We start from the raw sequence: 24,361 nt of genomic DNA, 5'->3' as shown, positions 1-24,361 counted from the left end.
AGGCATTACAGAAATATGTTTATTATCACAGCAGATTATTGCAAACAGAACACAAACCCTGACCTCGCATTAGGACAGCCCAGCTCCTAGGACGCAGTGGAGAGCACCACAGCCCCATGAACTCAGCATCTCCTGGCAGGAAACCACCCTGTCTGGGCAGGTAATCTAACACCTTAACAGCCCACGAAGAGCACTTCCCCACGAAAACCACCTGGCAGGGGTGCAGAGGTGAGATACCAGCTCATGCAGATTATCACTGGGAGAAGCAGCACTGCAGACGGGGTGTGCAGGATGCAGCCTCAGCAGGCAGCTGGGCACGCCGGCCAGCTGGCACCGCTTGCACACCCACATCGCTGGTGTGGGGCCGGGTAGCTTAGCAATGCCATCCCAAACCTATTAACGTCCCTGATGCACAGTAATTTAAAGCGTGGCAAACCCAGGGAGGGTGCAGGCATGGGAGAGGTGTGAGCGATGGTGGCGTGCAAGTCCACGAGGGTTTAGGTTGGGATTTTTTTTTCAAACATTCAGCTGTTGTGGCCAATGGGGTGCCCATGATGGGTTCTGATAGCAGCCTGGGAGAAGACCCAGACCCCACGAGTGCTCCCATGCTGGGGTCCCCTGCTCCCCACATCACCCTGGCTGCATCCACAGGGTCTGGCCCTGCTCGCCGGCTGCAACATGGCTCCAAGAGATACTAAAATGGGAGACGCATATTATCTCCCAATGGAAAGTATTTTAGCTAAAGCCATGCTATAACCATTTTATTGACTCCAAGTACCAGAGAGAAGGTTAGAAGTGACTCTTTTACAAGTCATTTTGCTGTTAAATTTAGCTGTCCTATTTTCATTATCCCCATGGCTTTGGCAAGGGTGAGCAGCCTTCCCTAAAAGGCCTCGTTTCATACAGTAAGTTATTTGCTTCTCTCGTGACAGATATCTAAGCTTATAAGGTTTGTCTGTTCTGCTTAATAGCAGTATCAGCCTTCAATCTTATATGATTAGCATCAGCATCTTGTATTTGCTTTTGCATCCCTGTCCGATAGCTTTCCATGCTGCTGAGGGCTGGGTCGTTGGGATGGTGTCATCTCACTTGTAACGTGGGATCGTCTGATTTTGATTCCCAAGGTTCATGGTATGCCCAAAAGATTTGGATAAATGGTTCATCTGGTTTTTCCCCCATGCTCCCTATTGCCCAGCAAAGATAATCAATTCATTCTATTCATTTCACGGTTGTCAGGTCTGTAAAATATTGAGTCAATAGGTCAACGTGATGCCAAGTGAAGGGCAATTGAAGATGAAAGGTGATGATGTTAAAAGAAATGTTCCGGAAAGGAAAGATTTATCCCAGCAGGTTAAACTTTTCCATATTTCCAAAAACACTCTCCCCTACAGAGAGGGACCTTGTCCCAGCCTTGATGGCGATGGGCAGACAGCACCTCCTTCAAGGTCATGGGAGGCAGCGGATGAGCTGGGACTCATGGGATGGGGCCTGTTCTCACAGGGAACACTGACGCTGCTAGGCTCTGGGCTTTTGGGGGGAAACATTCTCTGTTGCCCCCAGAAACAACCCTCTCCAGGCTCTGTGATCCCCAGCAAAGAGCTCACCCCCCTGGGGCTGTGCCCTTGAGGCTGCCCAGTAGGATGCAGTGCGGGTGTAGAGTTCCCTGTCCACACTCTCTGCACTTTCTCCAGCAATGAGCCAGCCCCCCACCAGAGCTTCCCACTGCAGCAATGCTGGGTCCCAGACTTCAGGCAGGCAGGTAGAAATCCAGCCCCTTCTCAGTGACACTCACTTAGAGTGGTGCCTGCACCACCCTGCTGAGCATCCCTCGCTGTCACCCAGGCTTGCCTGCCCAGCTCTGCTCATGGCCGTACCTTTCAGGAAATGCTGGAGATGTTGAAAATGCTTCAAAATGCACCCAGCCTGGCCCTGTGCGAGCGCTGGGAGCTGGCCAAGCCCCAGCTGGGCGGCCTCACCGTGGGAGGGGGCCACGCCGGGCACCCAGCTGCCCTGAGGGTCAGCTCCAAATATCTGGGCTGGGGTTTCTGTGCCCCACCCTCTCCTTTCCCGACCCTCTTCCTGGGGCAGCCTCTGCAGGACAGAGCAGGACATGGGTTAAGGACAAGGACAGGACACCCATACAGCCTGAGGTAGCTGCTGGGGGAAGAAAGTTGATATCCCAACCCCAGTTCCTAAAATCCTTTTCTGGGACCCCCCACCTTCTCCTCCATCCCAGTGTTGCCCCCAGGGATGCCTCATGGTCCCTGCTTGCCCTGAGCCCTGCCTGCAGCCCCTCTATCCCCAGGGAGGGTCCCTGCCTGGCAAAGGGTTCATCCCCCACGGGGGTGGGTGGCTCTGTCCCGGTGGCATGTGGGCTCGGCAGCAGGGTGGCCCTGCACCCTCTCACACTCCGTCCCACCCCCGGACCATGTAGGGCACCAGCTGCACCCAACCCAGAGCTTATAGGAAGAGGAAAACCCGTCCCTGCACAGAGGAGGAAATCCGACAGCCCAGATGCGCACAGAGCAACGCTGATAGCGTTTATATTAATTTTTGGTTTATTTCCCTCCTCTCTGCAAACAGAGGAGTTGCAGGAGTGGCGGCAGGCACAGCCCAACCCACGGCGCGGTGAGCAGCGGGGCTGGTGAGAAGCTGCGGCACAGCCCTGGCGCAGCCATGGGGCAGAAGTGCATGGAGAAGGTGTCCTCCTTCCTCTTCGAGTATGACACCCCCAGGATGGTGCTGGTGAGGAACAAGAAGGTGGGACTGACCTTCCGGCTGATCCAGCTCATCGTCCTGGCGTACATCATCGGGTAAGGCTCCCCGGCGCCTGCTTTCCCCGTATTAATGCATTACTGCTGGGTTAAAAAGCTACAGAGACAAAGAGGCTCATATATCCCCTATAGCCCGATATGGGGGAGTTTATTGCTGTTGGCATCGTATAACCCTGGTTGTGGCCACGCCAGTGTTGCCCAGTGTCCCACCATGGGTCTTCCAGACAGCTGCCTGGTCCCCATGCCCTCCCCAAAAGCAGCTGCATGTGCGGGCTGGAGGCTCAACCCTGCCCAGCCCTGCTTTATGTGCCGGGGCCCCGTCTCCTTGCTGAGCCACATCCAAATCCTGCTCAAGATGCTGGACGGTGGCCTGAGAATCTGTTGTTATTTTTATTTTCATTTATATTAACTAAGAGGCAGCTGGGGCCAGCGTGGTGATTTGTGAGACCCAAGCGGCTCGAGACAGGACCATAAATCTCCCTGTCTACTGCCCTACTGGGGAGGCAGGGCGAGCCCAGCAGCTAGGGCTGGGACAGAGCCTCTCTCCAAACCCCTGGTTTGCTTTCCTTGTAGGAGGCAGCCCTGAGAGCAGCCACCATGCAAGAGCAACTGCTTTAACAAGGCAGTGAGTGGAGCAGGGAGGCTCAGAGCTGTGCAAGGATGTGTGTCCTCGGGTGCCCTGGGACTGCTGCTCCTGCCACAGCGGTTCAGTCCCTGTCCCTCGGTGTGGGACAACGTGCTGCGCTACGGGATGCGATGGTTGATAAAAATCTTTGCTGTGCCCCCATGGCTGCTGTGGGCTCAGTGCTTGAGAGACTGACACCCCTTCCATTGGGATGGGCTCCAAAGCAGGTTTGCAGGGCAAGGGGATATCTGGGCATGAATTGGAAAAAGTGGGTATTGTGGGGGCACGGGGCACCTAGTGCTGGCTCTGCTAAGGGCTGAGCCCATGAAACCCCTGGGTTCCAGCAAACCCAGCCAGGGGCAGCTGCCTCTGCAGATGACAGTTGCTCAGAGCAGGACTTCCTAAAGAAACGCAGCTTAAGCAACCCAGCTAAAATGGGACAGGCAGCCTGGAGGGACCAAAAAGAGAAGCAGCCTTGGGGGGTACAGCAGAGGGGAGGAGGTTGGCATGAAGTTGCTGTAATTCCTACATTTTTGCTGTCTTGGTGGAGTCAGGCTCCATTAGCAAGGGGCTGCCTGCAAGTGCAGCTGCCCATAGCCCCACGGGCCTTCGGCATCCCCTTGCTGCCTGCAGCACTGCCTCTGGTTCCCTGCCTTCACTAAGCCACAATGCTTGAGATTGTCTCTTCTTTGAAAGCAGGCAGGCAGATATTTGTTTATTTACAATTACCCCAGCTTTGGTCTCCCTTGGCAGCAGGCGTGGCATGCAGGTGGGGATGTGTGCCAGTGCATGGCTGTGCTGGAGGGATGTGTGGCAGTGCCGGCACTGCAGAGGAGGGATGTGGGTCTGACCCAGCTGAGAGACCCGGTGTTACCCTTGGGGAGCAGCTCGTCTTTCTGATGATGCGCTGATAAGGCGGTGTCGCTGCTGGCCAGGTGATGCGGGGTGCTCCCGGGCTGGACATCGCTTTCTGGCTTTCGTTTCCTGAAAACCTTGCATGTGAGGAGGGTGCGGGCTGAGCCGCAGGATGGGGCCAGTGAGGGAAGAGGGCTCGGTGACTGCCATATCGGGAAGTGACAGCGGCAGACTTTTATCACCTGGGCAGGGCTCGATGTGGCATTTACAGCATGATGGGGAAATGATGCCTTGTTGGCCGAGCCCACGGCTCAGTGGCAGGGTGGGGGCCACATCCTGCCCTGCCACGGGAGGCTGTGTCACAGGGGGGTGCCCAGCCCTGTATGCCCGCAGTCACCTCTGCCTGGGAGGTGTGAGGGGGCAGTGGCAGAGGCTGCACTGGAGACAGATCTAGGAAAACGCTCCACCACGGTGCTGCCCAGCTCACAGCCTCCTGCAGCCCTGAGGGCATTAGGAAGATGCCCAGTGTAACCCAGTACGGCCCTCTGCCTTGGAGGAGGAGGTTGGACCTGGGAGTCCCAGCTGGGGTGGCAGCAGTGCTGAATTTCTGCTCCCATCCCCAGGTACTGGGGCAGATGCCATCCCTGAAGTCCCCTCACCCCCTGTCCCAGGATGCCAAAGGGGCTGCAAGGCAAAAAGCACTGTCCCCAAGAGTCCCCATAAGATCAGGCACCCGTAGGGCAGATCTCTGGGCATCACCTGTGGTTTGACATGCCGGGCTGGCGTTACAGGCCATCCCATGGCCAACACGCTGCCTCTGTCAGGCCAGCAGGGCCAGTGCCACAGTGGTGGGGACAAAAACCAGATCACTCCTTTTTTAGCGCCAGGAACACTCCACGCTGCTGGGAGCGCTACCCGAAATGGTTGCTCGCCCATGTTTATAGTCTCCCTGAGTCAGAGTTAATCCAGCGGCAGCTTGTTTATGCTGTAGGTTAAATAGTGTTGGGAGCTGGCCCTAATGGCTGCACAATGGGCTGGGAAATGCAGGGAGAGCCCTGTGCTGGCTACCGCAGTGTCCCCAGCCCTGCACCCAGGGCCACGGCTCTATGGTTCCCTTTGCTGGATGGGGAATGGTTGGCGCTGGACATGAGCCATGTCCAGGCTTACCCCTCTCTTGGCCCTGGAGGCACTGATTTCTGGACAGTGCCTATGAAGTGGATCAGGAGGGTCTGGGCAGGTCGCTAAGCCCAGCAAGCTGCAAACTCACTGTAGGATTTAATCCCAAACGGCTAATGGCCACCCTGCTCTACCTGCCTTCACATACCCTCAACCACAAAATGTGTCCCAGTCCCGAAAATAAACCATCCCACCGTGGAAGTCAGGTCCCGCAGCTACCGCGTGCCTTGGGCAAAGGGTGGGAGAGCTCTGCAACAGGTCCCTCAGCCAGCTGGAGGAAATTTGGCAAATAAACCCCCAGGTGAGACTTGGTAGGAGAAGCCCCAGTCCACAGCAATGTGCTGGGGCCTTGGGGCTCCTGTGGATGAGCACTGGTGGCCATGCTCACCCCACCACCTTTCCCCATCCAGGTGGGTCTTCCTCTATGAGAAGGGTTACCAGTCTCAGGACAGCATCGTCAGCTCGGTCTCAGTGAAGCTGAAAGGCCTGACGCTGACCAACGAGAGCGTCATGGGCCTTCACATCTGGGACGTAGTGGATTATGTTTTCCCACCTCAGGTAAGGAGGCAGGATGGGTGCGTTTGGGGGTGTTGCTTTTGTCTTGACCACTGCTTTTAGCCACGCACTGGGATACAGATGGGCTCCTGGGCGTAGGCTTTCCATGGGGCTAACCATGACATGATGGCCCTGTGGTGGAAAGCAGGTTGCTGCTGCCACTCACCTCTGCCCACATATCACCCTTGGGGAGCATTTGGTGCTTGGGACCCACCATGGTTGATGGGGCACATTTGAGGCTGCCTCCAAAAGGATCAAGACTCCTCTGGTACCTCCAGATGAGCATCTCAGGCAGCAAGGGGGGGTCCTCCACTGTCCCTGGGGCTGGTGGCACTGCAGCTCCCCAGGGCCGCCACCAGTTTCCCAAACTGTGTCAGAGGGAGGGCAGAGGACCCAAAGTTAGGGAGAAAGGTGCCATCTGCCTGGGCATGCCCCGGTGGTTTGGGTGCCCTACCCTTTGCCCCAAGGACAAGCTCCTCGCAGAGACCCCATCAGAAAATGCCGTGCCAGCTGTGAACTCGTTGGCTGTGTCTCCACAGGGGGACAGCTCTTTCGTGGTGATGACCAACTTCATTGTCACCCCCGGACAGAAACAAGGAACCTGCCCAGAGGTAAACACGCTGGCTTCCTTCAGCAGTCTCAGCTCCTGTAATTTAGGGGGATTGTGTGGTGGCACTGGGGAAGTTTCGCTGACATTGAGAGGTTTGGTGAAAGCCTCAGCCTGGCCCCATATTATCACGCCTGACTTGCAAGTGCAATGTGAAGGCTTTTATTCTGATGAAAAACAGCCTGCATCCATTAAGTTTTCTTCCCTTCGAGATGATCAAGCAAAGCAGGCTCAAGGCTTGAATAAAAGCATCTGCCTGGAGTTTAAAAAAGAAATCCTCCCTTTTTCCTCCTTAATCTGGACATCCTTTGTTGGGAAGTGGTGTACAGACGAGGCTCTGGCTACAGCCAAGTGGCATTTAACCTGGGGAAAACACTGTGTGGTGTGGCAGGAGGGACAGAGGGACCGACACCGCGGGGTGTGATGCTGAGAGGCGGCTGCCTGCTTTCTCCAAACAGCTGCCAGATGCTGGGCCCTGCTCACAGGACAGTGACTGCAACAAAGGGAAATACAGCCGCCAGGGACAAGGTATGGCACAGGGCCCTGAGGCTCCAGCACCGGCATTTCTGGTGAGACACGCTGGGCACAGCGTGCCCCAGCGAAGCCGCAGGGCTGGGGTGTCTGGCCAGGGGACCTACTTTGGACCACCAGCTGATGGGGTTTGGGGAAAGCCTCTGACATCCCACATGAAGGTCCCACCTGGGCTGGTCCTGCTTTCATCTTCCAAAAGAGATCTGAGCTGTAAAAAGCTCTCCCAATAGAAGGTTGATCAATACTAAAACATTTCCCCCAAACAGCTATCTTTCTAACAGCTAGGCATTTTCTGAGGTGTATTTCAGCAAGAAAAATGCCCAGTTGTTCTGCTGTTCAATAGTGCAAGAGAAACCACTGCCCCGACCTGAGAGGCCAAAATTAATTACCCTTTTTATAAAGGGGCACCAAAGCCCTGAGTGTTTTGTGCCTCGGATGTCTGTGGCAGGGCTGAAACTCCAACCAGATCCCATCCATCCCAGTGTGAGGCTGGGACTTCCCAGTGCACAGGGGTGCGAGCAGCCATCTCTCTTCCCTGCAGGGCTCATGACGGGCAAGTGTGTGCATTTCAACAGCTCTGTGAAGACCTGCGAGATCTTTGGCTGGTGCCCTGTTGAAGTTGATGACCATGTTCCCAGGTAAGCAATGATGTCATTGCCCCCTTTTCCAGCCTGGTCCCACCCCAGCTGAACCAGCAGCACTCAGTGCAGAGCAAGACAGGGTTCTGCAGGTTGCTGCCAGGACATCCTGGGTTGATGCATACTCCACGGCTGTACGTTGTGCCTGGTGTCCCCAGGTGGATTGTGCCTCTCCTGGCATGGTTTGCTCCCCACCTTGCTGGTGGATCACCCCACCTCTGCTGGGTGCTTTGTGCATGGACCAGTAGCCCCCATCTATCCTGTTCGCCCTCAGAGTAAAGTTGTGAGATGTTTTCCACCTCCAGCTCCCATTGGCCACTGCGAAGCACCTCCTGGTAGATGCAAAGTCCTGTTACTCCTTGCCTCCCCTCCTCACAGCGGGGGTGCAGGGACAGCCATGGTACTGCTAGGAGCCCAGGGAAGCACCCAGGGCCCTTGAGCTCTCTTCCAGCCACCTCAGTGTGCTTTGCGGTTTTTTAACTGAAATCCCAGCACCTAACTCCATCCCTGTACCCTAACAAGCACCTCCCTCCTTCCCTGGGGCTTTTCTGAACCTTGTTGGGATCTTTCTCTTAGAAAGGGCAGGGATGAGATCTTGTCCCAGACTGGATGAGTCTCCACCAAATGGGGCTTTCGCTAGAGGCTGGCGAGCTGAGTGATGGACACGTGCCAACACTTGTGTTTTTCAGCCCTGCCCTGTTGTCGGAGGCAGAGAAGTTCACTTTGTTCATCAAGAACAGCATCACCTTCCCCAGGTTCAAGGTGTCCAGGTAAGAGCTTCTGCTCAGTTCACCCAACCATATCCCTAAGAGGGGAATCCATGAGTGTAGCTGGATGCTTGATATAGAGGATGCTGTCCCTCACCAGCATGCCCAGGTCTACTCTAACTGCTGCACCAATCACCAGATTAGCTGATAGGAACTGAGGCTTTCCCTCCCAGGTCTCTCCCACCTCAGCTGATAGGTGTGGTTACAGGAAAAAAGGTTTCAGAAATTAATGTCCCCTCAGTTACCCTCATATGATGCATCTTAAAAAAACCCAGATTCTCTGATTCTTCATTTTTCTTCTCCCTTTTCCTTCCCAAAGATAACAGTAAAATATTAAATGCCTCGGTGGGGTGTGAGCATCCAGGATAAGCCTGCTGCCCAAAAATGAGCAGAGGTCCCTCTTACCATCACAGTTCCCACCTGTTTCTGCAGCAGTTGTAGGACCAGCCCCTTCCAGGCAGCACTGGATATGGTGCCACCAGCTGAAGGCACGCACATAAGAGGATTTGTGATAACACTGATTATATATCTGATTTGGAACAAATTAACAGAAGCTATTTGTGCTGAAGATGGTGGATTCCTCTCCCTAAGCCAACCGAGTCCCTGAGCTGCAGCCAAGGTTAAATGCCCTGGCAGCCGGCACACTTGGCAAAGTCTTGAGCCAGCCTCAAGCTGCACCCCAAGAGATGGCTGGGAGAGGGGATCCCCCACCAGCAGCAAGGAGAGGCAGCAACCTGAGTGAGGGCAGGCAGGGGGTGGGATGCAATGAGGAACAGCAGGTCCTGGGAGGTGATGGCGGCTGGGCTGGCTGCCATCGCAGGGGCTGAGCCAGAGCTGGCTGGTGTCATGGGGAAACTTCCTGTCTTTGATCACTGCTGCTAATTAACTGCTGAGCATAAACGATGGGACAGGGTTGAGCAAGGCACAAAGCTTACAAAACCATCTGGGTCACAGAAGCTTCACAGAAAGACTATTTTTAGGCAAAAGAGCAGAGCGGGGTGGAAGGCAAAACACTGTCCTTCCCTTTTCACCCTTTCTGGAGGAGATGGCATAATCCAGCTAAATGTAAAAGCTGTGGGATATGCTATCCATGAGCTATCCTGGATGAGAGTTGTTGGTGCATGGAGCATTGCCTGGCAGAACCCATTGACGAGCTGACATGCAAACAGGAGAGGCAGCTGGGAGGGATGGTGGAGGCCACAGGAGGGTTCACAAAGCTGAGGAACAAGAGAGTGGGTCGCTAGAAGAGGCGAGGACAGGCAGACGTGTGCTGAAGAAATGCGTTTGGGTAGCAAGAAAAACAGCAAACCCAAAGCAGAGGTGGAGACCATTTGCGGGAGAGAAATCAGCAGAGAGGCTTCCTCTGCAAGAGGAGGTTCAGGGGACATGAGTCGCCGGTGGGGTGGGAAAAACCAGGCAGGGCTGGAGGAAAGGGCCCACGTTCCATGTGCGGGGTCTGCTGAGCACGTGGGGGAGGAGGATGAAGCCCTGAGCTTTGAAGTTACGTGGTTTTGAGCAATGGGTTGGACCAGGAACGTCCAGAGGTTCTTTCCCACCCAAATTATTGGGTTATTCAGACTCTTTCTCACTCTCTTTTCCTTCACAGGCGTAACTTGGTTGAGAGTGTTACCAAACAGTACCTGAAGAAATGCACCTATCACAAAGTCACTGATTCCTTATGCCCCGTGTTTGACCTGGGATATATAGTGAAGGAATCGGGTCAGAATTTTACCTTCCTGGCTGTTAAGGTACTTCAATTTCAAATGATGTTTCTTGGTGACACGGGGAGGGGGACACCGACAGAGCAATCAACCCCAACTCACTGAGAAGTGAGGGATCTGTTTTCTCAAGGACTCAAGGCAGTATCAGAATTAGCTCTTAAAGATTATTAATCTTTTTGGGCATGGCCTAATATTTAAGCCTTTTTTGGAAACTCCCTTGTAAGATTGACAAGACTTGACCCGCTGGCAATAAATCCAGGGTTCAGTTTGTTCTAATTTGTGCAATGAATCTCTAGAGCTGCGTGGCCAAATCCCATCTGACTGTGCTTGGAAACCTTAGCTAGATGGTCAAATACTGGTCATTGCACAATGCAAACCACAGCTTCTGCCCAGGCTCGGAAACGCAGCTTTGCCCAACGCTTCTCAGGGTGGTATGCAAGAGTATCTGCTAGTTCTGCACTGCAGAGGATTAAGCTAACTTTGCCAGGCATTAAGTAAAATCAGAGGCTTGGATATATTAAAGGTGCAAAAAGATGAGCCTCTGGGACACAGCTAGTTGCAACCTGGACTGAGTTCAGGAGAGATTGCTTCATTTCCTAGCAGAAAACCTCTTAGATGAGGTTTTCTTCTGATTTTCATGGGTCATTTTGACATTGAGGATCTATGACCTTGTTAAATTGCCTTTGATATTCCCTGTGATGTTAATGGTTTGATGGCAGGGTTAAGCCACAGGGCAAGCAAATCTTATGGGTAAATCAGGCAAGAAAAGGCTGTGCCACTAGGACCGTGGGGGATCTGCAGTGGGCACTGATTCTCAGGACTGTGCCTTGGGCAAAGGATGCTGACCAGGAACAAGAGGGCATGAATTTAGTTGTGTATCCAGCATTTAGGGCAGAAGCAAGTGTCTCCACATAGGATGATGTGTAGAGCATGAAGCTAGGGCTGCCCGGGAGGGCTGAGACAGCAGTGGGGTCTGTGTACCCTGGAGAGCCAGGGCACCTCATGGCATCAAGAAAGGCCACATTTGAGGAGAGAAGGAGTTTCTCCATGCAGGCTAGGTCCAAGGAGGTTGGGCCAAGAGGAGCAACCTCATGACTCCTCTCCCGGCTGCAGGGTGGAGTGGTGGGCATCACCATAGACTGGAACTGTGACCTCGACTGGCCCGTCCGGTACTGCAAACCCATTTACCAGTTCCATGGCCTTTACAACGATGACAGTAACGTTTCACCCGGCTTCAACTTCAGGTAAGGAGACCCCTGTTAACTCTCCAGGCAGAATACAGAGGTGACATCTGTGAGGATCCTGCAGCACTCAAGGGATGGTGGAAGATCAGGGACCGTTCTCCAAAATACTCACTACCTTTGCAGTGCCAGGTGTCAGTGCTCTCTTTAGAATGGCATGAGGAAAGTGATAACCCATCCCTTGGACTCAGAATTATCCCCTTGCCTTTCCTCGCCCTTGCAGACTCTCCTGCTCCGCTCAGCTTTTGGGAAGCTCCTTGAAACACTGGAGATGGTGCAAGGTCATCTCACATGTTCCCACACTTCAAAGCATTCAGCCACAGCATGATATTTCGGCATGAGCTGCTGCTCTGACTGCTGCTCTTTGTGAAGCTGCCACTAGCACTGCGCTAATACCTGCTGTTGCGTAGCGCTTGGGCTCACCAAGTACCAGCCTCAGCTGGAGCTTTAGCTCCAGCTTGCAGGCAGGGAAACAGAGGTACAGAGGGGAGAGGTGCCAACTGCCCAGCTCCTTTGAGGGGATTAAGGAGAGGGTCAGGACCAGGTCTGTGCCTGCATTCCCAGCCCCCTGTCCTGCTCCTGCCAAGATCCTGATGCTGTTGGTTTGCAGGGGGCTGTTAGACACCCTGGCAGGCCATTAATGCTCACCATCTAATTGCACAGATACGCCAAGTACTACAAAGAAGACGGGATGGACAAGAGGACGCTCTACAAGGTGTTTGGGATCCGGTTTGACATTCTGGTGAATGGCAAGGTAAGGGTGGCCAGGTGCTGGGTTTGTCCCCAGCTCCCAAGGACAGCAGTGCCATGTCCTCAGGCAGGTACCAGGTCTGTAACACAGCACCGGGGGCTCATGGGGCCAGGAAAACCAATGCCAGTGGTTTCCTTGGGTCACTGGTTTTGTCCAAAAAAACCATCACAATGGGTTGGGGGGGAATTGTGGAAAGTCAAAACTTTTCACTAATATTTCCAAAAGCTGAATGTCCATATTTTTCTATTTTGTCTTTTTCTTGCCCCTGGGAGAGAAGGCTTTCCTTGTTGTGTCCCCACTGGGAATGTTTAAAGGATATAATTTCTTTTTTTTTTTTTTTTAAAGATACAGGAAACAAAGTAACTTCAATCTGTGTCAGGCTAAAACCAACCCACATTATTTTACTGTTTGACCAATGAGCTTAAAACCAGCTCTCACCAGGCTGCTGTTTCTCTCTGTGCTGTGGTTGTGTCTTGGGTTGCTGCAAGGCTCTTTAGCTGAGCTCCCCTATAGCCAAACCTATAGCCATGGCACCTTTTTCTTTTTTTTTTCCCCCAGGGGTGGTTCTAACATATCACCTCTTTTCTCTGATTTTGTTCAGGCAGGCAAATTTGACATCATCCCAACCATGACCACAATCGGCTCTGGAATTGGTATTTTTGGAGTGGTAAGTTCAGATATTTCCAGCCTCTATATGGAGTATCTCAAATTATTCTCCTTGGTGGTGACACCCATGGGGAAGTGTCCCTGAGCAGCAGTGAAATACTGGTTCCCACTCAGGCAGTAGTGGATGGGCAAAATAGGGAAAGGAGGTGCTCTCCAGCCTCACTAGCTCAGGAAAACAGATGCCTGCTGCCCATGGGCGGATGTGAATTCTGCTAGCAGGAGCCGCTGCCCTGCTGATCGAGGGCAAGCAGGCTCTTGTGGAGAGGCCACGTCTTGGTATCCTGGTAGTTTCAAGTCAGAGCCGGTACTGAGGGGGTTTTGGAGGTGACAGGCAGTATTTCATGCACAACAGAAAGCAAATATCATATTTGGTTATGACCCAAAGGGTGTTGTGCTCTGCAGATACCTAAAATGGAAGCACTTAGCTTCTGTTGACTTAAATTGCCCAGTATTGAACCCAACACACTTCACTTGTACTAAAAGGATGTTCAGGGGCTGTTTGCTCTTTATCAGCTGCCACGTTGTGGGTGAAAGCAGAAGGGACCCTAATTTGTGGGGCAAACTGGAACAGGCTGGAAGTACAAGGTGGCACAGGTGAGCTGGGAGGGTAGCCCCAACCCTAACTGCGCTTTGCTTTAAGGCCTCTGTCCTCTGCGACCTGCTCCTGCTGCATTTTCTCCAAGGACGGGACTATTACAAGCAGAAGAAATTCAAATATGCAGAACAGGAGCCTGTAAGTAATAGCATGTCCCGCCCCCGCAGAAGCCTTTGTGGGTGTGAGTGTGGATGTGTGCATGGGTAATCATGCTGTAACAGAAACAGCATTTATACAATATATCGAGGAGCAACCAAGTGCCTTCCTGAGCCCATGGGACTGTCAGAGATTAGGATCCATGAATCTCCTCTCCAAAATTATAGTAGTGAGTGTGACTCACTACTAATAGCTTTATTCCTTCCCTTTATTGCCAAATATTCCAGTATTTGTTAACACTTGCATTGCTTTAAGGGAAGCAGAGACAGACCATTGCTTCAGCAAACTGGAAAAATGTCCCCTTTTCTGCTTTCTGAGAACATCTCCATGACTGTGGCATGTTTCGTGGCCTTTCATAGGATGTAAAAACCGCTCCCCTCAAATTAATTTAAAATTATGCTGATCCATTGGGGGTTAGAAGTTGCTGTTCAACCACATTTTTCTCTGGCATTAGAAAGGGGCAGGTCTGTAAAAGAATCATTGTTTTGTCTCATTTAACCCCCAGTCGAAGTTGCATAAGAAGGAAAAGGAGCTGGACAACACACAGTGAGAGGTGAGTGGCGTTTCCCCAGCCCTGCTAGCATACAGCGGGCAGGGGTGAGGGCTGTGGGTCTCGGGGCTATCCCAAGGCCCCTGGGAAGGCAGCAGGGCTCCAGGGAGGCGTGGAGGAGATCTGAGCTGTGGGCTGTAATGTCTAACCTGGGTGAGCATTTCCCAGGGCAGGCAGGTGCTAGGGCTGGACTGGGAGCAGGATGTGGGATTGACATCACATCTTTGATGACAGCATTGCCTGAAGAGGGGCAGCGGGGGGCAAGACACCAGAAATCACTGTGGACCTCTCTCTCTTGGCAGAATCCACACTGACCAACAAACCTGCACCCTCTTCTTCCTCCTCTCCTAAAACACGGTTGTCATCCCCTGTCACCAGCCTGCACCAGCCCCAAGGCCAGCAGAAGCAGTGTCCAACACCAGCTCATGGGAACGTAGCGTCCTTGCAGACAGGGCAAGGTCCGGCCGGCCGGGCGCTCTGCCTCTGGTGGCACACACTGCAATGCTGAGGGTGGGTTAAACTCGTGTTGGGCATTAGGGAGCCACTAAGGCACCCTCAGGGCCTTCCGCCAGCCCTGCTGCAGGGCACTGGGACCTGCCACCTTCACAGGCACTTCTGAAGGGCTCTGCTGCTCTGCCTGGTGTGCCAGGGCATCCCGCACCCTGAAGCCCCAGGAGAGAGCATCGCTGCCTCTCCTTCCCCAGCAGCACCCTTGGGGACAGTGCCAAAGTGAGGAGAGGGGGAGGGAAGGAGAGCTGGCAAGAACCCTGCCCAGTCCCTTTGCATGGGAGAAAAATGGTTATTTTGTAAGGATGTATTTTATTAAAAAAGAAATAAACCTTTAGTTTTTCTACTACATCCCTTTGCGGTGCCCATGCTTGCCCCAGGGCGTGGGGTGCGCAGCACTTTTTGGAACTGGGGGGTTTGTGCATGCAAAGCAATCCTGTAAATCGGGCTGGAGCGTGGGGCCTCAGCGATGGGCTCGGTGCAGGCTCCCCCGGGCTCTGCCTTCCCGTGCAGGGCCCCTGGGCCTCCAGCCACGAGCAGGGCTTGTTATCAGGGTTGTCACTTGGGTTTCCTCCTCAGACAGGCTGGCTGGCGGAGAGCGCTGGCGCACTGCCGGCCATCGAGAACAGCTGCCCTGTGCCAGCTCTGCCTCCTGCTGCCCTCACCAGTCTGCACTAGCTGTTCAGAACTGACCTCGCTGGTCACCTCGCAAACCAGCTCTTTGCACCCAGGAACAAAACTTCGCCTCTCTGCTGGAAGATTTGCACGACTCAGTGTGTGCAGTTGGACATCGCGAACTACGGCCAAGCCCCACATCGCCACGGGCAGCCCCTGCCCCGTGCTGCTGGCTCTCTTCAGTTCTGCAGGATCCATCAGCACAGACCTTCTGCACAGTCTCTCTCTGAATGTCATTTTGCCACCCTCTGGAGGAAATTTTGCCTTGGTCGCTTCACAGCTGGATCCCAGCTGCCATGGGAAAGTCAGCAAGGAAGCTATAGGGATTGCTCGGCCTGTGGCTGCAAGGCTGCTGACTGCGGTGGGCAGCGGGAGCCAGCTGCCTGCAGGATGGACGCACCACGCCGGGCTCATAGGGATGCAGAGGCACGTGCCACAAAGAGTTGCAGGTGATATTTGGGCATAAGCTCAACATTTCACGCCACACATTCCACGTGAGGAGATTATTTGCTCTCGGGAGGATGCCTCAGCTTTCACAGGCAGAGGTTCTTTTTTAAGATTATCCATTTAGCTAACTTTTTAACCCTTGCTCATGGTGCTGTCCTATGTAAGAGAGGTGCCAGGTGCTTACATTAAAGATGCAGAGGTGAGGGTGAGAGCGAGCTCCCTGGTCTCTGGAGGAGTTAGTGCTTGCTTAGCGGGTGCTGAGGGCGTGGGGTTGGTGGCATCCCCACGCAGCGTGCACGCTCCTCCAGCGCTCATCGCGGCGACGCGCTGCACAGTCACCGTCTGTGCAACGGTGCAGCTCTCCAGCAAGCTGCAGCCAGCAGAGGGGACTGGAAGACCATTTCACACAGACATGCCTCGGGAAAACTGAGTTGCCAAAGATTAGAGGCAGTGAAGCAAGAGCGTTCAGGTAACCTTTTGCACCCACTTAAACAGGGTCAATCTCTGGTCATAACTTAAAATAACCAGTGTGAGGCTGCAGGTAGGGCAGGCGGTTCTTTCTGCCTGCTTAGTCTTTCAAGCTGCTTGTAATGCAAAGCCCCTATTCTATCCTGGGAAGTATTAAAAGGCAGGATAGGAAATTAGGGAAAATGCTACTTGTAAATGATCCCCTGTAGTTGCTACTCAAAACCTCTGAGCTGGGATCTCTAAAAGTCCCAAGACTGCTTTGAAAATCGTGGGAGTGTTTACTTTAATCTCCTTGCTTGCTTTTTAAAATATACAGTATTTGGGGATCCTTTTTTTTTTTTTTGCTTTTCATTCACCAGCCATCTCTGCAAACAGCAGAATAATATATTGTAATTTAATTCTTTCACCAAAACAAGCTCCTCCTCTAAGACAGGGCCCCCAGGGCCCGTGGCCTTCAGGTGGGTACCGTGCAAAGCGGGAGCTCTCTTGAGGAAACTGAGCAATTTTCTAATTTTAACATACGCGGGTCCCCTCTGCAGTATGAAAATGCAGGGAAAGCCCACAGCAATCGTTTTGGTCCCTCCTTTTGCCAGAGGGGCTGGAGCTGGTGCTCAGGGGTGGGAGAGCAAGGAGGAAGGGCTGGTCTGCCCATTCCCACCCGCAAGTCCCCGGGGAGGTGTGGGTGACCAGCAGGGCCGTCCTCCCCTCCTCTTGGTTTGACCTACTCTTGCTGTTAGGGTCAGGGAAGAATGTCCTGTGCTTGGCATCTGTGGTGGCCAGAAAGCGACTGTACTGGAAGCTGTAAAAACGCGGCCAGTGTATCCTGCTGCTCCCTGACCTCTGAGCAGCGAGCCAGTGTCACAGAAACCCAAAGGGATTTGGGCATCGTATGAAGACCCCTTCAATGACAATTTGCTGTGTTGCTTCCTGTTTATGCTGTGACAATTGAGGGTTGGGGTTTGGTTTTTAAATTCCTTGTTTAATTGCATTTTGCTTTTCACGTGGTTATTTAACTAATGGAAAAGTACTAATATAAAAGGAACCTTCAGCCAATCAAACACTACTTCCGGTCCTTTCAGCCAGAAAACACATAAGAAAACATATATATTCTCCAGCTAATCCCTAATCATTACAACCAGCGCTAACAAGCCCTCATATGTGATGTTGTCAGTGGAGTGCTGTAAGGGTCTAACAGAGGACTCTTGTCCGATCGCTTGGCAGAAGAAGGGAGCAAGCCATGAGTGCAGTGTTACTATTCCCATTTTACAGAAACAGAGACACAAGCAAATCATTTCTGAGCGTGTATGCAGGTGTGTTGAGCAGATTCTGCCTCTGAACAGTTGTTATTATCTGTGAAGGTTACCAGGTCGGACCTAGCACGAATGTATCTTTTCACCCCCTCAGGCACGGTTACTCTGAAAGAAATCACGTGGCACAGATATTCCAGAAGAGCAATTACAGAAAAACTTATTCTGCAATAATTATGCTGGTTAGTGATGCTGCAGAGATGAGGAATTATATTTCAACCTCTCCAGAGCTGGCAACATTTAATCATTATGTTTGCGCACACTTCCCAGCACAATGAGGCCCTGATTTCCACCTGGTGCTTCCAGACACTATAACAATGCAAATCAAAAATGAATAACACTAAAGAAAGACATAGCTCCTTCCCTGTGCAATCTCTCCTATCTCTAAGCCCACTCATTCTTTCTCTGGCACGGCAGACTCCCTTTTATTTTTAACCCAGTCCTCCACTTAGGCCATTCTTGGATTTTTCCCTAAAAAAGCGCCTGCCTTTCTTGTTATATTAATTCCCTTTCTCTCTTGATGTGGGAGCGTGTTTTCAGTTGGATATATCCTCTGGCTGACACACAATGAAGGACTGACAGGAACATTTATGTCCTCCCAGCTCTAAATGATGCTTTTATTTCCTTCTGTCCCAAAGATGTGAATTCTCGGGCCAGATTGTGCTGGGTGGCAAAAGGACCCTGTGCCATTACAGCCTCAGACATCTGCAGCTTAGCCTGCGGTCATACTCCTGGTGACAGTACGGTGGTTACAGCTCATTTTCGTTGCTGCCAGCTCTGTATTAATTATGCCATGCTATTTTCTTTTGCTTTCTTTGGTGAAGTGCTTTCTCCTGTTACCTATTTCTAAATGCTTTATTGCCTTATCTTAGAAAGTGTAAAGGTCAAATGCGTACAAATGGATTCTGAATATAGCAACAGTGCAGTCAACCGATGGGATCTTTTACAGGGGTGAATCAGGATAGTTTCAGCTAACAGCGCTTTGCCTACCGGTAGCAAGCATGGACCCTGCTCAGCTTTACGGCACCACAAAGAGATTTGGCCCAAGCTGTTCTTAAAAGAAGTGATGGGCTCAAATCCTTTTTTATCTAAACATACTTGTGAAGTGCCTGGGGAAATGTAAAGTCTCCCTCTTGTGACTGTAACTCAAGGACAGGTTAAATAAACACCCTCCCAGTCCTTGCACCCAGAAAACATGAGGGAAATAACAGTTCCCAAATAGCTACACCCCATCATTACTGAACAGAAATACCAAAGTCTTGTTCTAACATCGTTATAGCCATCACGGTATAAGCATCAGAGAGGCATTATTTGGGACTCTTTTTGCACTGGTCATTGCTGCTTTGCAGTGTAATCACCTGTGTATTATGAAAAAGGAAACTGAGGCACATGGTTTGGTTTGTAGTTGTTTTTTTTTTAATTTTCTGGAAGAAATAGCAGCTTGTGATTGAGACTAGCTATCCAGGGTATTTCGTTAGGCCAAATGCTAGCAGTCTTTGACAGAGGCAATAGTTTCAAACCCTGATGCTGGTGCTAAAATTGTGCTTCAGATGTCACTGGTGATTTAAACTGCTTGATGCTAAAGGAGACAGGTCTTTAGGGGACAATCCTCAGCATCACTTTCCAAGCAGTCAGCATCTTCTAGGCATCTCAAAGCCAAATGTCAATCGGCCCAAATGACTTCTGAAACCCTTAACCCTGAAACTCTTCAGCAGTAGTTACAGCAAGAGGAGGAGGAGGCTGAAAGAAGCTAAGTTGTCCCTGTATAAGCAAGGCCCTGGTCGGCTGAATTGAAAGCTCCTGGGAAACAGGTCAACGTTTTACCTTACATATGTTATGGTCTTTAAAGAGCATCTTTCACGCCTTGGAGCCACAGGAGCATGGTCTCTCCACAGGCACAGCCACGTTCTTGGGTCCTGGACAGTTAGACTCAGACAGCCAAAAAGGAGGTTGCTGGGACTTTCACTGCTCAGGGCTGGGAGGAGGCTTTGCTTTTGCTCATGGGCACGTCTGTCTTTTCCTGAGAGTCCACCATGGCCAACAGACAGCCCAGGAGCTCAGGCTGGTGGCTGCCTTGTGCTGATATCTAACCAATGATATCAGATGAGCAGTCTTGAGACAGTAACCAATTGGTGATCATTAGCTAATATCCAGAGCTGCTGGAAGAAGGCAACAGCTTTGGAAGAATGAACTTGAGGTGATGAAGCTCTCTGCTGTCCTGTTACAATCATAGAATCATTTAGGTTGGAAAAGACCTTTAAGATCATCAAGTCCAACCGTTAACCTAGCACAGCCAAGTCCACCACTAAACCGTATCCCTAAGTGCCACATTTACATGTCTTTTAAATACCTCCAGGGATGGTGACTCCACCACTTCCCTGGGCAGCCTGTTCCAGTGCCTGACAACTCTTTCAGTGAAAAAGTTTTTCCTAATATCCAACCTAAACCTCCCCTGCCGCAGATTGAGGCCATTTCCTCTCGTTCTATCACTGGTGACTTGGGAGAAGGACCAACCCCCACCTCGCTACAACCTCCTTTCAAGTAGTTGTAGAGAGCAATAAGGTCTCCCCTCAGCCTCCTCTTCTCCAGGCTAAACCCCCCCAGCTCCCTCAGCTGCTCCTTGTAAGACTTGTGCTCTGGACCCTTCTCCAGCTTTGTTGCCCTTCTTTGGACATGCAAAGGAACCAGGGAACTGCTAGAGAAACACCAGCCAATTCCCTGCTCCTGAATGCCCTGGGTTTTAGCCAAATGAAGCTCCACTCCCTTGAGCAGAGACCAGAATTGGGCTGGAAGGGAGAGGTCTCAGAAAACCTGGGTAGCACGAGATGCCGGAAACCTTTTGTGCCAGGCTTTGGAGTTGAAAATAAACCTTAGCATTTTCTTGCCTTCTTATATCTGTCAGAAAGGCTTTCTGCATGGAAAGAGGAATGAAAAAGCATTTTCAGCTGCCAGTGGTTTATCCAAGGGTGGAGAAACACTGTCCCAACCATCCTCCTTCAAAAACCATGGGCCCTTAATGCTTCATTTATATTTTTGTTTTGGTTTCTTTGCTCTGGCTGCCGCAGGAAGGAATTGTGTATACCTGAAGGTAAATCTGGTTGAAATAATAGTTAAAGACATGAACTACGGAAACACCATCAGAATTATGAATAAAATACTTTGAAGGAGACTAACTGACAAATTGCCAATAGGAAAAACTAGAAAACATGTTTGCTGGTCACTCTAAAATATGGCAGGCTCTGCCGCCCTCCCGCTGGTTAATGTCACACTGCTGTTTACCTCCTCTGCCCCAGTGTTTCCTGTTCATGGAGCATGTTCCCTTGATTTTCTCTCCAATGAGCTGAACGAACAACCCTTCCTACTTTTCTAACAGGGATCATTTCACTGAATGTTACAACTCTTTAATAGTCAAGACTAGAACCACACAAGTACTGGATTTTTAGCTTGCTGGTTAAAGCAAAACCCACTTTTTTTCTTGTTTTCTTTCCTGCGAAATAAATAAAGGGACAGAGTATGCTGTGGTCATATAATTTGATCCATTATTTTATTAGCCAATTTAAAGATTAACAGTAGGCAAATAAGGTCTCAAAGGTTTCAAGTGAAATTCAAAACATTTCAGTTCAAATTATTTTTTACTGAAAATTGGCAAAGAGAACAGACAAATATTTTAGGTGGAAGTGAAAGGGCATTAGCCCTGGATAAACCTGTTCATCTGTAAAGAGCTGCTCCGCTGCCTGTGACCAACCCGGGTGACAAAGCACATTTCTGCAGGAAACATAAGATTTGGATGCACGTGGTAAGTTGCACTAGGGTATGTCTGACGGTAAGACACATACCCACAGAATGAGTAAGTGAAAAAGTTCATGGTCTTTGCAAGGCTTACGAGACAACTTTGCTGTTTTAATGATTAGTGTCGCTTAATTACATTTTAAGACTTCTCTAAACACAGTGAAAACCTGAGCAGGGTTTTTTGGGAAGGGAAAAAAGTTGGTAGTAAACCACAAGCTGCATTACTAATATGTTGAGTTGTTTTGAGATATGAAACCCATGGTAAGAAATTAATTCGTTTCCAAAGCAGAGGATTATTTGAGACCCACTGGAAGTAGGCGCAGGCATTTCTATCCACTTGTTGTCACAGCGGGAAGGAGCAGCAGTCAGCAGTGGGTTGAGTCAGAATGTGGATTTAATCCAACTCTTGCTCTCCAGCTAAAGCCAGGATCCCCTGGTGGGGACCCTGACCGCAAGTGGGGTCAGAGCAGAGCCCAGCAAGCCCGTCCGCGAGTCACTTGTCACAAAATCAACATCTTCACGAACCCCACAGGAAACACACTTCACAGCAGGGTGTGGGGCTGCAGTGGGAAGCCCTTGACCCAGGGGCATGGTCAACTGTGAGCCAAATAGGTAAAAGACAGCAGGGAAAAAATAAAAGCCAAAACACGAGCCATGAAACAGAGAGGGCATTTGCTTGTAGGAATTCCTTGAGTGATGGCAGTGGAATGAGTTGACGTGCAGCGTTTCTCCCCATTGCTCTAAGCCTTAGAGAATGCTTGTGCATGTGGTCAGGGTTGACTGTTAATAATCTAGAGACAGAGCCTGGATGAGGGGACACCTGGCCACGCAGAGGGCGAGCAGGCACCCCCCTGCCAGCACCCCAGCGAACAAGGCCACCCTTACCGCCGCCTTCTTGGTGCCAGGGGAGGACGTGGCCCGGCGCTTTGGCACAGGGACAACCGCCCGCACCTGCAGCCCATGACCCGGGGAGCAGCCACCTCGCTGCTTGTCCCCACACCCCCGGGGTCTCCCACAGCCTGTCCCCACACCGCGTCCCTCACACCCCGTCCCCACAGCCTGTCCCTTCGCTGTCCCCTACCTCAAACCCCGACCCTCAGCCTGGAACGCACCCACCGCCCCCTGCCCTGCCGGCACCACTGGGGTTATACCGGCCAAAAATCCCCTTGTTTTTGCCCAAGAGCCTGCCCCCAGCCTAGGTGTGCTTACGGCTGGGCACCACACGGCAACGCGCCCCCGAAAAAGAAGGGTTTTGCCTCAAAAGGGCGGCCACGCCCGGCAGAGCGGGGAGGCGCCGCCGCCCTCGCCCGGCGCCCAGCGCCGTCTCACCCTCACGGCCACACGGCGGCCGCCGGGCAGCCACCAATGGGTGCCGCGCGGGCCCCGGGAGGCGCGGCCGCCGCCAGCCAATGGGAGCGGGCGCGCGGGCGGTTATTTACACCCCGCGGGCGGGAGGGGAGGGGGGGAGGCTCAGGGCCCCGCTCGGCCAATGGGGGGCGGGCGGCGCGGGGGCGGCGCGCCCTGATAGGGCGCGGGCCGGGGAGTTTGGCCGGGCGCTGCAAACAGAGGCACGTTGGAGCCGGGCGGCGCCGAGCACAGGTGAGAGCGGGGCGGGCGGGTGGATTGGGCTGCGCTCCCCTCCGCGGGCCGCGGCCACCTCAGAGAGGGGGCTCCGCCGCCGGGCGGCGTGAGGGGCCGCCTTAGGCCGCACTGTCCGCCCCCAGCCCCGCCTGGGGCGGCGGCCCCTCTCCGGCCTGGGGCCGGTGGGCGCGGGGGGCCGGACGCGCACACACGCGGGTTTGTGGAGGGCGCGGGCGGGGTCCGAGCTCCGGGTGTCGCGGGTGGGCGCCGGCCGGGGGCGGGTGGGCTCTCCCAGGCCGGCAGCTGCCTCGTTCCCCCGGGCTGTGAGGGGCTGGCCGCCGCAGCGGGGCCGGGACAGCGCCGGGCAGCCGGGGCTCCGGAGCGGTTGCTTTTACCAAACACTGAAATAAATAAGAAGAAAAAACTCTTTCCAAAACCCGGGATTTTGAGCAGTTTTTCTGTCACAGCAGTCATCTCTTCTTTGTTTTTCGAGGGAGGGAGAGGGCAGAGGAGAAGGTAAGAAGTGAGGTGAACTCCACGCAGGTCTGGCTCTGCTTCCTAACCCTTGCTGCCCTTGGGGATCAGTCCAAGCTCCTCCGTTTGGATTTTCTCTTGGGTCAGTGCTTTGGTCTGAGCTGTGCTGCCCTGGCCGTGTCTCAGAGCACACACCTTGCAGCCAGGCTGGCGTGAAGAGGGGCTTTTCCTCCTCTGCTTACCTTGGCTCCAAGGGAGAATAAACTGCAGCCCTCAGAGGCCTCTATGCTGTGAACAAGGAAAACTGCTGATCCTGCAGGGATATTGCTTTCTTCAGCTGCTCTGATGAAGCTGAAATTACCGTTCTGTTGTAACCTAATGGAAAAAAAAAAATTGTTTAATAGGAAACTGTTGCTTTTCTATTTACATTAGTCTGTGATTCCAAGTTGGGCTTACAGCACCACTTCTCATAATGTGTTAATTTCCTCCCTGTGAAGCATCTCTGGCAGCTTCAGTTTGTTCTGGCGTTTGACATGGGATGGCTTTGAAGTGTTGCTTTTGAAACTGGATAAGGCAGGCGGAGAGCTGTTATCTCAGTTGCTTGAAGAGAAAAACCAAAGCCAGTGCGCTGGGGCCGTGCTCCAACACGTCCCTGCACATGGCGCAGCATGCTGTGCTGCACCCCGTGCTTGGGCTGGGGTGCATGGCGTGAATAGGATTAATCTCCAGGCATAGCAATAAGTTGCTTTCCTGAGCTTGCTCCCTTGGCTTTTGCCTGGAGAAGGCCGGGTCTTAGCAACCAGGAGCGTAAGCACCAGCCTCTTATCATTCCAGCGAGGAGTTCAGGCATGTTATTGTTTGATAGGGTATGAAGGCTGGGCTTTAAGTCACAGTAGGTGCTGGGT

The 24,361-nt window shown here is 52.4% G+C and overlaps 2 protein-coding genes across 2 annotated transcripts in view; both read left to right on the top strand.

Annotated features, from left to right (window-relative positions):
• The first annotated feature begins 2,490 nt into the window (after positions 1-2,490).
• Positions 2,491-15,065, top strand: P2RX1 (purinergic receptor P2X 1). The gene is made up of 13 exons (XM_075113156.1): positions 2,491-2,813; positions 5,841-5,988; positions 6,525-6,596; positions 7,051-7,120; positions 7,665-7,761; positions 8,451-8,531; positions 10,135-10,276; positions 11,363-11,493; positions 12,154-12,244; positions 12,843-12,908; positions 13,548-13,640; positions 14,164-14,211; positions 14,511-15,065. Exons 1-12 carry the CDS (start codon positions 2,677-2,679, stop codon positions 14,206-14,208), a joined length of 1,173 nt encoding a protein of 390 aa, XP_074969257.1. The 5' UTR covers positions 2,491-2,676; the 3' UTR covers positions 14,209-14,211; positions 14,511-15,065.
• Positions 15,066-22,900: 7,835 nt separating this feature from the next.
• The window catches only part of CAMKK1 (calcium/calmodulin dependent protein kinase kinase 1), a 104,306-nt gene continuing 102,845 nt past the window's right edge, over positions 22,901-24,361 (top strand). Inside the window, exon 1 of the mRNA XM_075112956.1 lies at positions 22,901-23,000. The gene's annotated coding sequence lies outside the window, so the exon portion shown is untranslated. The remainder of the gene's footprint in view (positions 23,001-24,361) is intronic.

This window comes from Phalacrocorax aristotelis, chromosome 18 (assembly GCF_949628215.1).
Source record: "Phalacrocorax aristotelis chromosome 18, bGulAri2.1, whole genome shotgun sequence".
In the NCBI taxonomy this organism is placed as follows: domain Eukaryota; kingdom Metazoa; phylum Chordata; class Aves; order Suliformes; family Phalacrocoracidae; genus Phalacrocorax; species Phalacrocorax aristotelis.
Note: the sequence above shows the minus strand (reverse complement) of the source record. Positions and strands in the feature narration are given on the sequence as shown.